The sequence below is a fragment of the Lathyrus oleraceus genome, chromosome 3 (genome assembly GCF_024323335.1).
Source record: "Lathyrus oleraceus cultivar Zhongwan6 chromosome 3, CAAS_Psat_ZW6_1.0, whole genome shotgun sequence".
NCBI lineage: Eukaryota > Viridiplantae > Streptophyta > Magnoliopsida > Fabales > Fabaceae > Lathyrus > Lathyrus oleraceus.
Window position 1 is genome coordinate 209,906,334 of NC_066581.1, and position 17,565 is coordinate 209,923,898.

General features: G+C 35.0%; 1 protein-coding gene across 2 annotated transcripts; it reads right to left on the minus strand.

Annotated features, from left to right (window-relative positions):
* Positions 1 to 7,023: 7,023 nt before the first annotated feature.
* Positions 7,024 to 16,674, minus strand: LOC127126365 (uncharacterized). Of its 2 annotated transcripts, XR_007804961.1 has the most exons (12): positions 14,247 to 16,674; positions 13,885 to 14,124; positions 13,662 to 13,791; positions 12,464 to 12,616; positions 12,105 to 12,331; positions 11,924 to 11,993; positions 11,230 to 11,436; positions 10,774 to 11,006; positions 8,619 to 8,697; positions 8,353 to 8,493; positions 7,506 to 7,830; positions 7,024 to 7,429 (listed from the first exon to the last, which is right to left on the minus strand). XR_007804961.1 is itself a non-coding variant. In XM_051055285.1 (11 exons), the coding sequence occupies exons 1-11, from the start codon at positions 16,475 to 16,477 to the stop codon at positions 7,636 to 7,638; spliced, it is 3,906 nt and encodes a 1,301-aa protein (XP_050911242.1). In that variant the 5' UTR covers positions 16,478 to 16,674; the 3' UTR covers positions 7,024 to 7,635. The 2 variants fall into 2 exon arrangements, 1 of the variants encoding a protein (XP_050911242.1); XM_051055285.1 differs by having other exon boundaries at positions 7,024 to 7,830.
* Between the last annotated feature and the right edge of the window lie 891 nt (positions 16,675 to 17,565).

Consider the following 17,565-nt stretch of genomic DNA (forward strand, 5'->3'; position numbering starts at 1 on the left):
GTTCTTCTTTCTTGATGTGCTAAAATAATCTATATGAGGTTTATTAAGCCAATTCATAACACTGTAATTTACAAATATAATTATACACTGTAATAAGGTTTATTTAATCATTGTTGCTGCTATTTTCTAATAGTGAAGTTACCGGTATTTGAAAACGGATTAAAGTTGATTAATTAAGTTTATTAATTTTTTTCTCTTTTAATTTTTATGTTCTCTAAATTGATTTTTGGATCTGATATGATATTATAGGAAGAGTAAGGATGAATAATAGGAAAATTGATTCTTTTTTCAAAAGGAAAGCATGTGAAATTGAAAGAGAAGAGAGAGATGAAGAAATTATAATCCCGACATCCGAATCTGAAACAGTTCTTGAGAATCCAACAATTGAAGAGCATCATGGTTTTGAAAATTCTTTGGAAAGCGTCCTCCGATTTGGTAATATCCACCAAATTAAGTGGATGTAATACGAAGAGTTTATCTAAAATGGGGTCCATATCAAATTCATTTAGAAAACTATCCTTTGTCCGGTAACGAGGATCATCCGAGAAGGTTTCAACATACTTGGTTTAGCATATTTCCATCATGGTTAGAATATTCACCATCTGAAGATGCTGCATATTGCTTACCATGTTACCTTTTTAGCAAAAAAACTAAGTGGACGTCCCGGATCACTTGTCTTTATTTCTATGGGTTTTAGAAATTGGAAGAAAGTTAGGAATGGAAAACATTGTTCCTTTCTTAAACACATAGGGAAGGATCCTTGCTCACCACACAACAATGCAATGAAAGCTTGTCAAGACTTGTTGAATCAAGATGGTCATATTAGAAATGTTATTCAAGTGCAAAGTTCAAGTCAAAGAATGAATAATCAGTTATGACTCAAGACTTCAATTGACACTGTTCGTTGGTTAACACTACAAGCTTGTGCTTTTAGGGGTCACGACGAAAGTAGCAAATCAAGAAATCAAGGTAACTTTTTTGAGTTATTGAAACTTTTAGCATCCTACAATGATGAAGTTGCAAAAGTTGTGTTGGAAAATGCTCCACAAAATTGCAAGTATACTTCACATCAAATTCAAAAAGAGCTCTTGGAAATTCTTTCTAGTAGGGTGAAAAAGAGTATTCGTGAGGAAATTGGTGATTCCAAATTTTGTATCGTTGTTGATGAAGCTCGTGATGAGTCAAAAAAGGAACAAATGGCTCTTGTATTAAGATTTGTTGATAAAGTTGGTTTAATACAAGAGAGATTTTTTGATGTGGCACATGTTAAAGACACCACATCTTTAACTCTTAACGAAGCAATATGTGATATACTTTCTCGACATAACCTTGATGTTTCTAACATTCGTGGCCAAGGGTATGATGGTGCTAGCAATATGAGAGGAGAATGGAATGGTTTACAAGCCCTCTTTATGAAGGATTGTCCTTATGCATACTATGTTCATTGTTTTGCTCATCGATTGCAACTTGCATTAGTTACATCATCAAGAGAAGTCAAACCTGTTCATAAATTTTTTGAGAAGCTGATCTTTGTTGTGAATGTTTTTTGTTCTTCTACAAAGCGTCAGGATGAGTTACAAGATGCCCAATTAGAATAAATTGCTTATTTGTTAGAGATTGATGAGATTGTAACTGGTAAATGTGCAAATCAAGTTGGTACATTGAAACGAGCTGGAGATACTCGTTGGGGATCATATTACGATTCAATTTCTAGCTTGATAAACATGTATGAAGCAACTTGTTTAGTTTTAAAAAAAAATTGCAAAAGATAGAGGGAGTTATGCTACACGTGGGGATGCAGATAGTTGTTACAATTACTTGAAGGCATTTGATATTATATTTATTTTTCACTTGATGAAAGAAATCATGGGAATAAGATATATGCTTTGTCAAGCCTTACAAAAAAAATCAAAATGTAGTTAATGCTATGAACTTGGTTCGTTCAACAAAACATCTTATTCAAGGTTTGAGAGAAAATGGTTGGGATATATTGTTTACTAAAGTGGTATCTTTTTGTGAAAAGCATGGTATTGAGATTCCTGATCTTAATGATGTTCATTCAACAACAAGATTTGGACGTTCCCGTCTTGAAGAGAATCAAGTCACAATTCAACATTACTTTAAAGTTGAAATCTTTTTCACTACCATTGACAAACAGTTATAAGAGTTGAATAGCAGATTCAGTGAGCAGGCAATGGATTTGTTAACTCTTTCTTGTTCTTTATCTCCTAAGGATGGATATAAAGCTTTTAGCATTGATACTATTTGTTCTTTAGTTAAAAAATATTATCCTATGGATTTTAGTGATCAAGAGAAGAATCATTTGCAATTTCAACTCCAACATTTTCTATTTGTTGCTCGTCAAGCATCAAACTTGAATAATTTATCAACTATTCAAGAACTATGTTCATGTTTGGTTGCATCTGGACAGGCTGAAACTTACTTCTTGATTGATAGACTACTTCGTCTTATCATGACTCTTCCCGTTTCTACGGCCACAACTGAGAGGTCTTTTTCAGCAATGAAAATTATTAAGACTAAGTTGAGAAACAAGATGGATGATGGGTTTCTTGGAGATAGCATGACAGTATATATTGAAAGGGAGATTAGTGCAAGCATTAGTTCGGAGTCAATTATTGACGATTTCAAGTCACTCGGAACGCGTAAAGCATTACTTTAAGGTAGTTTTAAGTCATGTAATTTAAATTTTTAGTAATTAACTTTGTATTTATTTTAACTTTAATATTTTATTTAAAATACTATTTATATTTTATTTATAATCTTTATTTTACGTTAGCGGTCATCCCAAATTTTTTTATTTGGATCCGCCACTAGTCTCGGGTCTCCATCTCTCCAACAAAGTAAGAATAAATTTGTAGTCAACCGAGTATGAGACTATGTTGAGGAGATTACCAAAATCGCATCATCGAATATACGGTTCTATGAAAGGATCGTAGGGTACATATTCATGGACACAACATCGAAATCGTTGTGGGTCCTAATAAAACATAAGTAAGAAGAAGTAATAAACAATAAAAACATAATTAAAAAATATGTACGAAATAAGTAAGAGGAAATAAGTAAGAAGAAGTAATAGCATACAAATGTTATATTCTCCAGTTCACACATGGGTCCAGTTCACCCATGCATGCTCACGAACCCAATGCAAGACCATTGGAAACTTAGCTTAGTTAATATACGATGAAATTTTGTATGTCATTAGCGACAATCCGTCGTTAAAGGTGAGTACAATAATCTCACATATTGTAACACAATACAACTATACTCCATCATACAAGAAGGCTTGGATAGCTAGGACAAAGGCGGTTGAAAAAGTGTATGGCAATTGGGAGGAGTCTTACAAATAACTTCCAAAATACTTAATGGCTCTTAAACAGTATGCTTCAGGGACAATTATCAAGTTGGAAATGTTATCGGCGTATACCTTAGATGGGACTTGTGTTATTGGAAATGGAATATTCCACCGTCTCTTCTGGGGTATCAACCATGCATTAAAGGTTTTGCTTTCTGTAAACCTATTATACAAATTGATGGTACATGGTTGTACGGGAAATATAAAGGAACTTTATTGATGGTAGTGGCACAAGATGGCAACAGCAACATTTTTCCAATCTCATTTGTCCTAGTTGAAGGGGAGACTGCTGAGGGATGGAGTTTTTTCCTAAGAAATCTTTGATTGCACGTTGCTCCTGAACCTAACTTATATTTGATCTCTGATTGACATCCTTCAATAGTGAGTGCATACAAAAACATTGATAATGGTTGGCAGGATCCTTTGTCGATGCATGTCTTCTGCATTAGACATATCGCTCAAAGTTTTATGCGGGAGATCAAAGACAAAATGTTGCGGAAGAAGGTTGTCAACGCAGATTACGCATTAATAGAACCTTCTTTCAAACACTACCGTGAAGACATCAGATTGTCAAACACAGATGCAGTACGGTGGATCGACAGTATTCCATTGGAGAAATGGACTAGGGAATACGACAACGGTCAACGTTTGGGCCACGTGACAACAAATCTTATGGAATCAATGAACTATGTCTTCAAAGGCATCTGAAACCTACCTATAGCCGCTTTAGAGCAGTCAACATATGTCAGGCTAGGGGCGTTGTTTGAGACCAGGCGTTCCAAATGGAGTTCAATGTTGCAATCTAGGCAGTTGTTCAGTGATGCTTCAATGAAATACATTAGACACGAAGCTACCAAAGCTAACACACACGTGGTTACGGTGTTTGACAGTACTAAAGGTTGGTACAGTGTTGATGAGTCCATGGATCACAATGAAGGCATGTCGATGGAACAATACAGAGTGAAACTAGATAGAGGTTGGTGTGACTGCGGAAAGTTCCAAGTCTTTCGTATGCCCTGCTCCCATGTCATTGCGGAATGTTCAAAGGTTGTTCAAAGGTCCTAAGGGATTCATCATACTTACTATCTGACGTTTACAAAGTCATAAGCCTATCCAATGTTTATAAAATTAGTTTTTCAGTTGTTGCAAAAGAGGATTACTAGCCTGAATATCAATGAGACATTCTCTGGCACAATGAAGTTATGCGAAGAAAGAAAAGGGGTCACCCAAACAGCACCTGTATTCGAACCGAAATGGATACGGCGAACAAAATGGTTCGATTATGTAGTTCATGTCGTCAGTCAGGTCACAATCGTACTAACTGTCCTAGTGTTGGAACGAGCATAACAAGATAATTTTACATGTACCTCTTTTGCTTTATATTAAAAAGAAAAAAAATCATATGATAACTTTGTGAGGAGATATCATTACAAACAAATACAACACATTCAACACACAAGCAACACATAAACAACAACACAAATAACTACAACAATTAAAATACCATTACTATAACTAAGCGATTGCAACCATCAAAACAATTTTGGACATCTTATGCATCATCCTGTGAACGTCTCTGTCAGTCTTAATATCCACTCATTCACGCACTTCTCCATTCTGGTTGAATGTGGACTCAAGTCATTGAATTCTTTTAATCCTTTCACCATCTACAATTTCTTCATCTAACCAATTGTTCAACGTTCGATTAAGACGTTCAAAAGAATCTATATTCCAAAGTCGAATCTTTATCGGAGGTGCGACTGCTGAAAAGATTAAATCGATATTTCTCTTGTGAATGTATTCAGATATGATTAAAGAAAACAAAATTGAAGGTGATTGAAGAAATTGAAGGAAAATGGAAAAGGGTAAGAAGTTGTGTGAAATATGGAGATGTGAGTGTGGTATTTATAGAAGAAGTAAACCATGCATGCGCCAGAGCATTGGGTTTCACACGCACACACACAAGCATGCGCCAATGCATGCGGCGCATACACACATGCACACATGCATGCGTCAATGCATGTGGCGCATACATGCATTGGTTTTGCATGCATGCGCAAGACTAATGGCGCCTCCTCTCTACCTTGTTTGGATGCGTCTGTTCAACTGGCGCATCAGTTAAGAAATGTGGTTATTTTGGATTTTTTTTAAATTGATTATTTAGGGTTTTAAATTGAAATTAGTGGTTATTTTAAAAATAATTCTCGTTTTCATGTGAAGGTTTCAGAAAGATGAAGTTTTCGTTTGAGATTTTTTTTCGTTTTTATTTAACAATTTAACTTTTATTAAAATTTTAATATAATTAATAAAAGGAGCCAAAGCGTCGACCACCGGAAACGCTACTATTTAATACAAATAAATAATTTAATTAATAATTAAAAAATATAAATAAATCACTATATAGCTTGAATGAGAACTTCGATATCGATATGTAGCATCGATATTGATGGTCCACGCTAAATCTAGATAGTAGTGGTACAACATAGGATAGTTGGTGCATCAAGAGGAAAACACTTACGGACATATTTTGAAAGTTATTTTCTGGATAATTCTTTAACTTTTACTGAGTGGGGTCAAATATAATTGGTGCATTCGGAAGTTCTGACTAACATCCAAAAGTTATTTTTCAGACGCACTCTTTTAACTCTTAATAAATCGAGTCAAATGAACATCAAATGGTAATTGATGCTTCCGAAAGATAATTCTTTAACATTATAGATAATGATAATTTTTGAACAATGATATTTTTAGAATTTCATAGCGTTTGTGAGAAATTTGTGATAAGTAATTATTTTGATATTTGACTTATGGTGAATTCATCATTAGTATTTTCTTATATTTTTGTCAGGTTAACAAAGTTCATTTTTTTTATAAAAGAAAATGTCAAACAATTTTGATCATAAGTTTATTCTAATAATAAAAATACTTTTCTTTTAATAATTCATTACTATACGAGTCTTTTTCTAATAAATAAATGAGTTCTTACTAATAATAATGATATTTGATTTTCTATAGTTACACCCATTTAATATTCGGTTTACACCCAAAATTTGATTGAAAATTTTATAATTATTCTAATAATTAGGTACACCTTTGTAGTTCGTTTTGCCTCTAATATTGATGACGTGCCTCAATTTTCTTAATTAGGTGTTTTTTTCTTCTTCCAAGCATTAGTGTGCTTCAGGCTTCTGTTTGTGCTTGGTTGTAAATTGGTCTTGGCTCTTTTGCAAACATCTCTAATCAAGAAACTATCTTAAAATTGAACACACACACTCCCTAAAAATTGACGTGCTTCTTTTATTCATTTCATCAATTTTATCTTAAATAGCTTATGTATGTTATTTTTCACAATTAAATGGATTACATGAAAGAAAAACAAACGGTGAATAATTAATCCCGAATCACTCAAACATCATCGAGACTTCACAAAAGACACTGTTCTGGTCAGGCATTAGATACACAACAGTCAACACATTAAAGTTGGTATAGTGTGGCGCTGACTAGTGATTAATACAAATATTGCATACTTATTCTTGATTGATTCTAATCTCCTCTAACCTCCCATTCTTGAGGGAATCCTCCATTAATAGGCGAGTGGCATGCACTTTCATTACGAGCTCTACGAAGCTGTGCAGGTCATGACCAGAAAATGAGGTATAAATAAACAGTATAAATTTATTTCCACATGCAATACATTGCTTCTGATTAAGGTTCTCAATTCAGATACACAATTTCTATAACATCCATTACATTTGAGAAACTATGTGAATACAAGAGTAATTGCCAGAATTTTCTGTATAAATAACCCCCTTCCCTTTCAGAAGAGATCGTCCAACAATAAACAGGTAGGTATGAAGTATCCAATGCCTTGCTATCGGTAAAGTTAGTAGAGCACATATCTGAGTGATGGTGGAGCCTGTTGTTAACCCCCATTTCCTTTGTTTCTTTTTTTTGGCAACTTATAGCTCATGCTTGCAATATCTACGTGCAAACTTATTTTTGCAATGGTCTGAGTCAGACCAAAAGAATATAGCAGCAGTCGCCTGAGGGTTCAGACTAAAAGATAAAGGAAAGTTCGGTCATGACCAAAGTTGATTTCAACCGGACCAAGTATAGGAGTCATCATTGTTACCTGCAAAAGCAGTTTTAAGCCTTTTTTCACAACACCATCGTGAAACTTTGGTCTATCAAGAACGGGAAGGAATGTCATTCATATTCAGACCAGGCAAAGGAACACAGATGCCCTTTCTCTAGGTAAACTCTTACCATCGAGAATAGGAATCTCCATATGTGCTCCAATGTCCATATCGTCTGTTATAAGTTCTGTCATAGGAAGATCTATAACCATCAGATGATCTTCCATTCCCATAAACGTCTGATGATCTCCTGCATGCGCCAGCTCTGTTACTTTGTTTATAAAGTTTCCTTATGTCCTCTTCCATGTCATACTCCTCACGCTGTGATAAATGAAAGAAAAGCTTGTCAGATATTTAATTAATTATTAATAATCACCCTTGATAAAAAATTAAGAAACTGAACTAGTCTAAACTTCAAACTTCCCAGACTAAGCAGAAAAATGCAAAACAAAAGAGAAAACTCTAGTATATTTCATACAAAATTCTGATTTTCCAAATAGACAGAGCCACAGGTCCATTTCACAATTAATGAAGCCCATTATATGTCTTGCCAAAAACAGAAAATATCATAACAAAATTTCCGTACACCTTATACTAAAATAAAAGAACAAAATTACAATGGACATATGAGTTTAGAAAACTAATCTACCTTTAAATTCATACAAGTTTAAAGGACCTACTTATCGACTAATTGGGTCAGCTTTGTTTGCACAGAGCTAGTAGCACATAGACTGCCTACAAGCCATTCAATTATTATTTATCATCTATCTCTTGCTCACCCAGCTTGCATTTTCAAACTACAACGGTGCATTCAGAGGAATTAACAGTGAATTTTTTGCATACCTTGGCAGGGTCTGAAAGTACAGCATATGCCTCTCCAATCATTTTAAAAAGCCTATCAGCATCCTTGTGCACCTCCTGGGAAATTTCTTTCCAGAAAAGACCTTCATCCCCAACTTCACTTCTTGCCAACAACTGACCAGCCTAGATTCAAGCCAGACAAATTAAGTTTTGAAAACTACAAATATGGTTACCCCATACCAAAAGAAAATAGTGAAAAGAAATAGGTACACTAAGATAACTTAATGCAGACATAAAAAGGCTCAAACCTTGTCAGGATGATGTCTAAGAGCTGCCTTGTGATATGCCTTCTTGATATCAGCTGCTGTATCAGCTGGTTTAATACCTCTGGTGTTGATATTGAAGAGAACATAATTTAAAATTAGAAGCTTTAAATTAGTAAATATCAATCAATGGAAATAGTTTCTTCCTTGTGCAATTTTATATGCTCAAATGTATGATACAACAAAGTTGCTCTATGGGATGGTATATTATATTCTAATAGGATGGTCATTCTCATTTGTTCAAACTAATTTTTCTGCTTTTAGATAAAATGAACTGGCCTATTTCTACTTATATCTCAAATGGTTCCTAGTCTAACTGCTACTTCAGCAAATTTGAGGTGGATAATAAATACCTTGAAATTCATTTTTACTGTCGTGCCGGTACAAAGCTGAAACAGTAGCCTAAACAGACTCACTGAACTGAAAATAGGTACAGTGTCAATTATTACAGTTCCACAAAAGTAACTCTCTTTGTATGGCCCTCTGTGGAAGAAATCTGCTTACACTAAAAAGGTCACCTGAACTATCTACAATGGAAGGAAGGGTTAAGGTACAGGCCTAGAACAGGGTCAAGGTGCAGGCTGATCAAAACAGAAGGAAGGTTGTTTGTAAACCAGAAGAGTTTGTGTATCTCTAGCTTAAGTCCTGAAGATGTGTATCTTTGACAAAGAGAATGAATGAAAAACATAGGACTAGGTATCATGGACCATATAAAATCTCAGAGGATTGGATAAATTGCACACAGGCTGGACTTACCTGCTACTTCTGGTGCCAATGTTTAAGAAATTCATCTCTACCACAACTGTGAGTAATCCCTTACAACCAGTTCAGTTTGAGGACTGGGAGCTGAGAGTTCAACCATTAGAGATTCTCAGCTACCCACCAATTTAGCAATTTAGAAGGAGCTCCCGGTAGAATTATCAAATGGAAAGCACTTCTAAGATGATTTGTGGAAATCCATGACTTCCACACAGGACTAGTTTTCCTGCATTTCACACAGGGAACAAGGAGAAAGCACTGGGAGCAGGTGGAAGCGAGGAGTACTGCTTAGAAGCGCTATATTGTGAGGGTGTAGGTGAAGAATTGCAGGGATCAAATGCAGGGGAATTTGTATCATTAGGGTGGTACTAATTGCGAACATAATCACAAGGGGAAAATTCTACAGTAAAGCTGCGGAGAAATCTAACTGAGAATAGACTAGAGGGGGAGGACAGGAGGCACTGACTGCAGCATAGACAGGAGAAATCATGGTGCCTCAAAAGCCCAATTAACTTTTTGCTTTGTCCAATCGTGACATCAGTGGTTATATGAAAATATTACTGTATTATAAGGGAAATATTAGAGAGACTACATTTTTTCAGTACAATCTGAACCAGTTTCTATCATGCACATGCTAGCATCCAAGGCGAATGAGACTTGGCTCGATTAGTGGGATTGAACTACGTCAATGCCATGGTATTGCGTTCATTTCATACAAATTGTCCTACATTGATGATAGGTAATCTATAAATACCCCAGCAGGTCTTCGTTGAGGCTTGTGGGTTGTGGCATGCCTTGGCACAAAAATATATTAACCTCCCCTCTAAAAATATATTAACCTCCCCTAACACCTTCATTGTGTTGCCTTTGAAGGGGTGGATTTAATCCCACATTGCTTTAAAATATGGTTTGTGTTCTGTTTATAAGTGGGGGCATCCTCACCTTACAAGCCGGTTTTTAAACCGGTTCTGTAGGGATGAGTTAGGCCCAACCCAAAATCTGAGACAGCAACTTAGAACACTTCCTATTTTTTCTCATATTTCTAATTTGTACAGTCACAAGTTCTGCCATCCACTGAGGTGCTCAACTTAAGAGACTTTACCTTATATATTTTCCCATTTAAACTTTTGATATTCATACAATTATTTAAATAGCCTAATTTGAGGTATAACAACAACTTAGAACACTTCCTAATTTTTTCTCATCTTTCTAAATTGTAGTCACGAAAGTTCTGCCATCCACTGCTATAGATAAGTCCCAGAGTGGCAGACACAGGGGATTCTGACACATTCAATTTGTGAAATTGTCCACACAACTTCAATTGAGGTATCTAGATAAGATATATTGAGGAAATTAACCCCCAATTGAATAAAGAACTTACAAAATGAGATAAAAGTCCAAGGGGGTCCTCATTTTGGCTTGATCTTCCACAGCAAGCAGACGTTGTTGAGCTTGCCTTGATTCTTTGCCACCAGTTGATCCATTTGGAGATTCAGAATGTTTGGCCTTTTCATTGGATTGAGATCCAAGAACAGAAATAAGTCTCCGGATGTCACAAGCTGCTTGTTCATAATCTCTAACCATCTCATGCAAGGTGGCTCTTCTAGAAATTGCCTGCAAAACTAGATCAATTAGATTCCCAAGTCCCTCTTTAAGTTCCTACTTAGTAAATTAGAAACAACAAATTTATCATATTCGATGGAACATCAATCAAAAATTTCTGCCAGTATTTCAAATTGCTTCCTAGTTTTTTTAAAAGTAAAGCTAGCATCTAGGAATAAAATTCAAAGATGCAATCAAGATTTTAAATGAGCGAAAGGACTTCAGAAAGAAATACCTTTGCATAATTTCCATCAAGGGCCATAGCCATGCTGCAGTCTGCAATGGCATCAGCAATTTGGCCTGAAGCTTGATGTGCAGCAGCACGGTTGCCAAAACATATTGCTGCAAAAGGGCGTGATTTGATATTACTAGATAAAGCAGCAGTGTAGTTCTCCACCGCTTCTGTATACTTTCCCATTTTGAAGTTCTCATTTCCTGCTTTCTGTTAAGAATAATAATAATAAGGATAAGGACCAATATACAAATAATACGAATAATACAAGTAATTACCTGAAAACGGTACAAATCTATAAATGATATGAAAAAAGACCGAGAAGCTAACATATTTATTGCTCATGTATAGATCTGAATTAATCGGGATTCAGAAGCTAAAATTACTGTATTTGTTATATCAAATTATAAAACAGATTACTAAGAAATATTTTCACTTCTCCAGTAGTAAAATAATTTTCCAACAGAGAACTACAAAATGAAACTTCATTTGGTTGCCTTTTCTTACATAGAGATTGTTTCATAATTAAGAAATGGAATATTCAATAGTAATATTTCATAAGAACATGGAAGAAATCTAGAATCCAGAGTATGCAGCACGCCTGATAAGCCTCTAAACCTGAGGCCCGCCAAGACGTTTAAATAACTGTCATTTGCAATCATGAATACATTTAGGAAGATGGACATCTAGCAATTACCCTGTGATCTAGAAGTTCTTGTATTGTAGCAGCTAATGACAGCAATTCTTCAATGTTATCAATCCCACACCTACATGATTGAAATGGGCATAAGGCATCTCTAGTATTTGAAAAAATAATATGTATCTAGATTGAAATGGAAAATTGAAAATCAGCCTTGCATGATAAAAGATTGAATTACTTGTCATTGGCAGATGCTGTTTGCTGTAATTTTTCAATAACATTAAGTGATGCATCAAGCTTCCCCAAACGAAAGTAACACTTAGATATAAATGACCATCTCCACATTTTTACACTTGAGTAACTATTATGCATGGAATTGTTCACACTGTTTGCCAAGACAAAATTCTTCTCTGCAAGATTCAGACTCTGGTCACAAAGCTGAATTGCTGCATCATACTTTTGCAGCTGGAAGTTATCACCATAGATAAACAGCAACTCTTATCAGCCATATTATACAAATTGTTTTAACAAAACAACAACAAAAAAGAATAGGAACACATTAAGATGAAGAGAGCAAAGAAATGGATTAGCAAATACCAGATAGAGAGCATCGGCCTTCATTTGGAGCAATCTTTCTGAGTATAAGCTCTTTGACAATGCCTTTGTAAGTAGTTCTAAAGCAGAACCACCTGCATCAGAAGTCCTTTCCTTCAAAAGTTTAGCAGCATCATTCATACACTTCGCCACTTCCTGGTAATGAGGATAACACTTATTAGACATTTCTAAAATGTATGTACTTTGTGAGACCGGACAAAATGGGAAAGAAGAGCGGAATTTAAGAGCAAATGCTGTGGGACTGACTAATAATAGATCCATGTTGGTAATTTGATAGAGCCTGAATGTCATGGCTGGAATCTGGGGAAGAATTCTCTTCGATTAGAGAATAGTGGCAGCACTTTGCAAGTCCGCCTACCTACCTCCCAGTACAAAAGTTCCTACTACTCTCTAGTCCAAATCCTTCCTCTCTATTTATAGGCAACATGCCTTAATTATTTCATCTAACTAACCCAGCCTAAGTAAACAGACAATTAACTAGCATTTTAACTAACAGTAACTATTAATAGGACCTGAGATGTATTAATAGGACCTGAGATGAGAAGATTCACCTTTGTCCCCAAGGTGAAAGATTATGTTAAACCACAGATATATTAATAGGACCTGAGATGAGAAGATTGATTTGGGGTGTCTAAGTCATGAATATTTTATTAATTTGCTAAAAAATAACACTAAAATATTCATATTACTCAGACACCCCAAATCAATCTTCTCATCTCTGGTCCTATCATATGTAGACTCCAATATTTCTTGTAATCCAGTAGCTTCCATAAAATTTCCTACACGTGAAGTTTTCCTAGATCATTTGATGGGAACAAACTGGTATTAAGGGAAATATTGAAGGAAAAAACAAGAAATTTCATAGAGAATTCCTTCGCTTGCAACTCTAGGAGGAACCGAGAGTGTATAACAAATTCTGAGTTCTCGTAAGCGCCTACTGATTCCTTTGTAATTCCTATATATAGAGCTCACCCCTACCCCTTTACTAATTATTAACACCAATAAACCAGAGACTTGTTAAGATCCAGATCTAATATAAATAACAGATTGTGATATTAGGCTTCAAGAAAAGAAACAGACATGCAAATTGAAAGAATTTCAAAAAAGAATTAACATAGAATTATCATTAAAAGAATTCACAGTAGTGCTAATTAATCATAAAAAATAATCATTGGAATACCTGAGCTTTCTGTATTCCTTCAGCTGCTTCAACTGTTACTCTCCGATCCAAACAAACAACTTTACTTGATTCCAAGCACTTGTTATAGCACCGCTGAGCATTTTCTACTTCACCTAGCAAAAGGTGACAACTGGAGAGGCAAACCACATGCCATTATGTATGAGAGGAAAATACACTATATTTTAAATTTTTGAAATTATACAATTACAAACAAAACCCTTACTTAGCAGCTCTAATCTGTACTTTCAGAAAGGTGGGGTCCAAAGAAGATGCTATCATACAATCCTCTAGAGCTTCTCTAATCCTTCCAAGAGTCATACGTGTTGCTGCACGGTTGCTATAGCAGAGTAAAAGAGGCTTAATGCAGCATCCTGATCTTTTATTTGAAGGGACAGAAACTATTCCTTGTGTGTAGCATTCCTCAGCTTTAGAAAGATCCTTAGCTTTATGAGCACGGTTCCCCCTAGATAAAATAAAGGAAGCTCTTAAAAATAACTTGATTACAAAAACAACTAATAGAAATCAACATAGCCAAATATCAAAAAATAATTATATTTGAAAGAACTGGAATTTTACGGTCAGAACCTGAGTCTCCATTGGTAACAGGCTGCTTGAATAGTATCCAATAACGTACCGCCCTCTTCCTCAAACTGATTATTCAAGTGAGACTTATCTGTCATATCAGAATGTGATGACATGTTGGCAGTAGTAAGTGGTGAAAATTGTACAGAAGATACAGATTTTCCATTCACATTTGGGGAGATAACAAATGAGTCACGACCCGTTTTCCTCCTAAATTTCTTCTTCTGTTTAGGCTTAAATAATGAAGTAATCTCTATAGTGGATCCTGCAGAAAATGAAAAATCTTTCTCCTTCGAATCACCCAAACCATTATCAAAACAAAATATATCAGCCTTTTTCTTTTCAGAGTTTGAGGTGAAGTCAACCCCAGCATCTGCAGAAACACTGGCAGTACTACTGCTACTGAACACTTGAGTTTGCATCTTAGGCCAGATTATTTCGGGGGCAGAAGAATGAACATCTACAGAAGAACTTCCATAACAGGACTGGTCATTACCAAGATCTCTACATCTCTGACCATCTGAGTTGATATATTCTCTCCCTATAGCAGCCAAGCATTCGTCTTTTAAATCGGTAGGAATTGTTGAGTGAAGAACATTTAATTCTTCTGAAGCCTTTACATCTTGATCATCTGCTGATGCTTCCTGATAGGGAGAAAAATCCATCGGAGAGAAGCTGCCAGAAGGCTCAGGGGTTTCAAGTGAACAGCTTTCCTTTGGCAAATGGTCTAGCTTTGTCTGTTTCTTATTCAAGGAACATGACTTCAATTTTTGCCTCATACATTTTGATCCTTTTTCTTTGGAAGATTTACTGTTTTGTGTGGATTCAAATTTTTCATTTAACTTACAAAATAAGTTTTCTTTAAAACTAGAAGGATCCCATGTTGGGGGTTTAAAGTCCGTATAAGACTGTTCAGTTCCATTCACTTGGGCATCTTCAGACACTTGAAACTCTGGAATTTTGCCACATTGGAAATCGTTGATCCCGTCCTGACTGGTGGATGTCTTAGAACAAGGTATCCCAGTGGCTGCAGCATCCCGGGCAATACCATGAGCAGTGCCATTTTGAACATCATTTGTTCTGCAATCTTCAGTATATTGCCCACCAATATTCTCAAAATCATCATTAGTATACAACTGTTGACCACCAGTATTAGATCCTGAACTAACACTGATACGGCTAGAAACATTGTCACTTCCTCCAAACACAAAACCATTGCTACTATGTACATGTGAATTTGTCGAATCACTAGGAATATGGACACCCTCGGGATGGTTGATGTTCAGCTTCTTCATCTCATCTACTACTTGACTTACATGAATGCCACTATAAGTAGAAGAAAAACCATTAGTACTTCCATTTCCACTCTTAGACTTAATATCATTACCCAGATTACCACCCTTATCAGCGTCATTACCAAAGTTACTAAATGTTTCTGTCTCAGCATGAAAAGTACAGCTTCCATTATCCGAATTTCTCATGCTGTCAACAGAATCCTGCTTTTCTACATTAAAGCTAGACATTTTAATACCTCCATTCTTGTCCCCAGAAGAATCCTTCTTTCCAAACACAAATTCTTTACATTCCCTCTCCCCACCATCATCATATTCATACCCCGAATTCCCCACAGGCACACTAGGCTTTCCCTTTTCTTTATTCAAACTAGAAGGATTATCGTTTCTACCAGCACTAAAAACGAATCCTGTAACATTAACCTCCCCCTTCTCCCCTTCCGAATTTAATGTCTCCCTTTCCTCACCAGAAACTGTCTTCCCTTCATTCTCACTACTCTTTCCCTCTCCTTCAAAAAGTGAATCCAATTTAGCATAAACTTCCTCAGCACAAAACACAAATTCCACACTACCACTTTTCCTAAACTCTGTTTCTTTCACCTCCGAATCCAAATCCCTAACAGAATCAGAATCAACCTTCCTAGCACCAAAAACAAAACCCTCGCTACCGTTCATAGAATTAAAACCGGAGTCACAAGTTCCGGAAGCACTACATACCTGATCAGAGCGAAAAGGATTGAAACCGGTGACTGCAGATGCGGTTCTGCTCCTCGACCTTGTGGTCTGAGACGCTGATTGCTTCCTCAACTTCGCCAGTCTCGGCCTCGACCTAGCACGTGCAGTGGAGGAAGGAGGTTTGATGGCGTCGGCATTGAAAGGAGCGAAGTGAATAGGAGTGCGTGGAGTTGTATCGGAGGAGGAGTTGATCGGCGCCGGCGACATTGATGTATCGAATTGGGATGAGTAGGGTTTTGAAATTGAGTTTTGTGGTGCGCCAACGAATTGAGAGTTCAAATTCGCACTCTCCCACACACGAAAATGGAAATTATTGTATATAAATATTTTTTTCAATATTTGTAATTAATCGAGGTGGAGTGAAGGAGCGTTGGTTTGGTTCTGTTTTGTAGAAAAGTAGCAAAGGAGGGAATAGTATTGTGATCGAAATTAAATAGGAGGAACGTTGGTAATGATTTTTTTACTTCAAGCGGTATATTGAATTGAAATTTTAAATGATTTTTTTTATGATGAATTTTTTTGGTGTTATTTTATTTTAAAATTATCAAAATATAGTTATTTTTTTATATTTAATTTAGATAATATAATTAATATTTCTTTTAAAGTAATAAAATTTATTAGTATTCAATTGAGATGTTTATTCATTACTTTTTTCTGATTTGTTTTGTTCATTGATTCATAGGTGTTTTTTTAATACATTCAATGTTTTCTTTTTATTGATATTATGTTAATATTATATTATTATTAAATGCAATTAGATATTAGTATCATTATTATTATTACTATTTATAATAAGTGGTTGATTTTAGATATATATATTACTATTTTGTAAACAAATATTATACTTTTGATAATTAGGAAATAATAAGTCTGATTTAAAAACTATTTTATAATTCAATTTCGAAATAGAATTTTCAAAAATAAAAGAAAATGTTTTTAGTTATTTTATTTTCGAAAATTATTTTTAAGTTGTACAATATAACAAGTTTGTCATTAATAAAAAAATAGTATTACTTTTTCTTGTTTTTGTTTTCCCAAATTTCTAAACTTAAAAGTCAAAAATTAAAATCTTTATAATTTTTTTTAATTTTTTAATTTTTAAAATCAAACATAATAATTTTTAAAAATAATTATGTAAAATTAGATCAGTAGTTTGTGTTTATAATTATTAATTGGGTAATACTAACTTGTGCCCCAAGGGCACAAGTTAAGAGATGAATATAGAAACAAATTCTTGAAAAATGTGTATTGAATTTATTAGAAACTTATCATTAATAATTTTATTTATTTTTCCA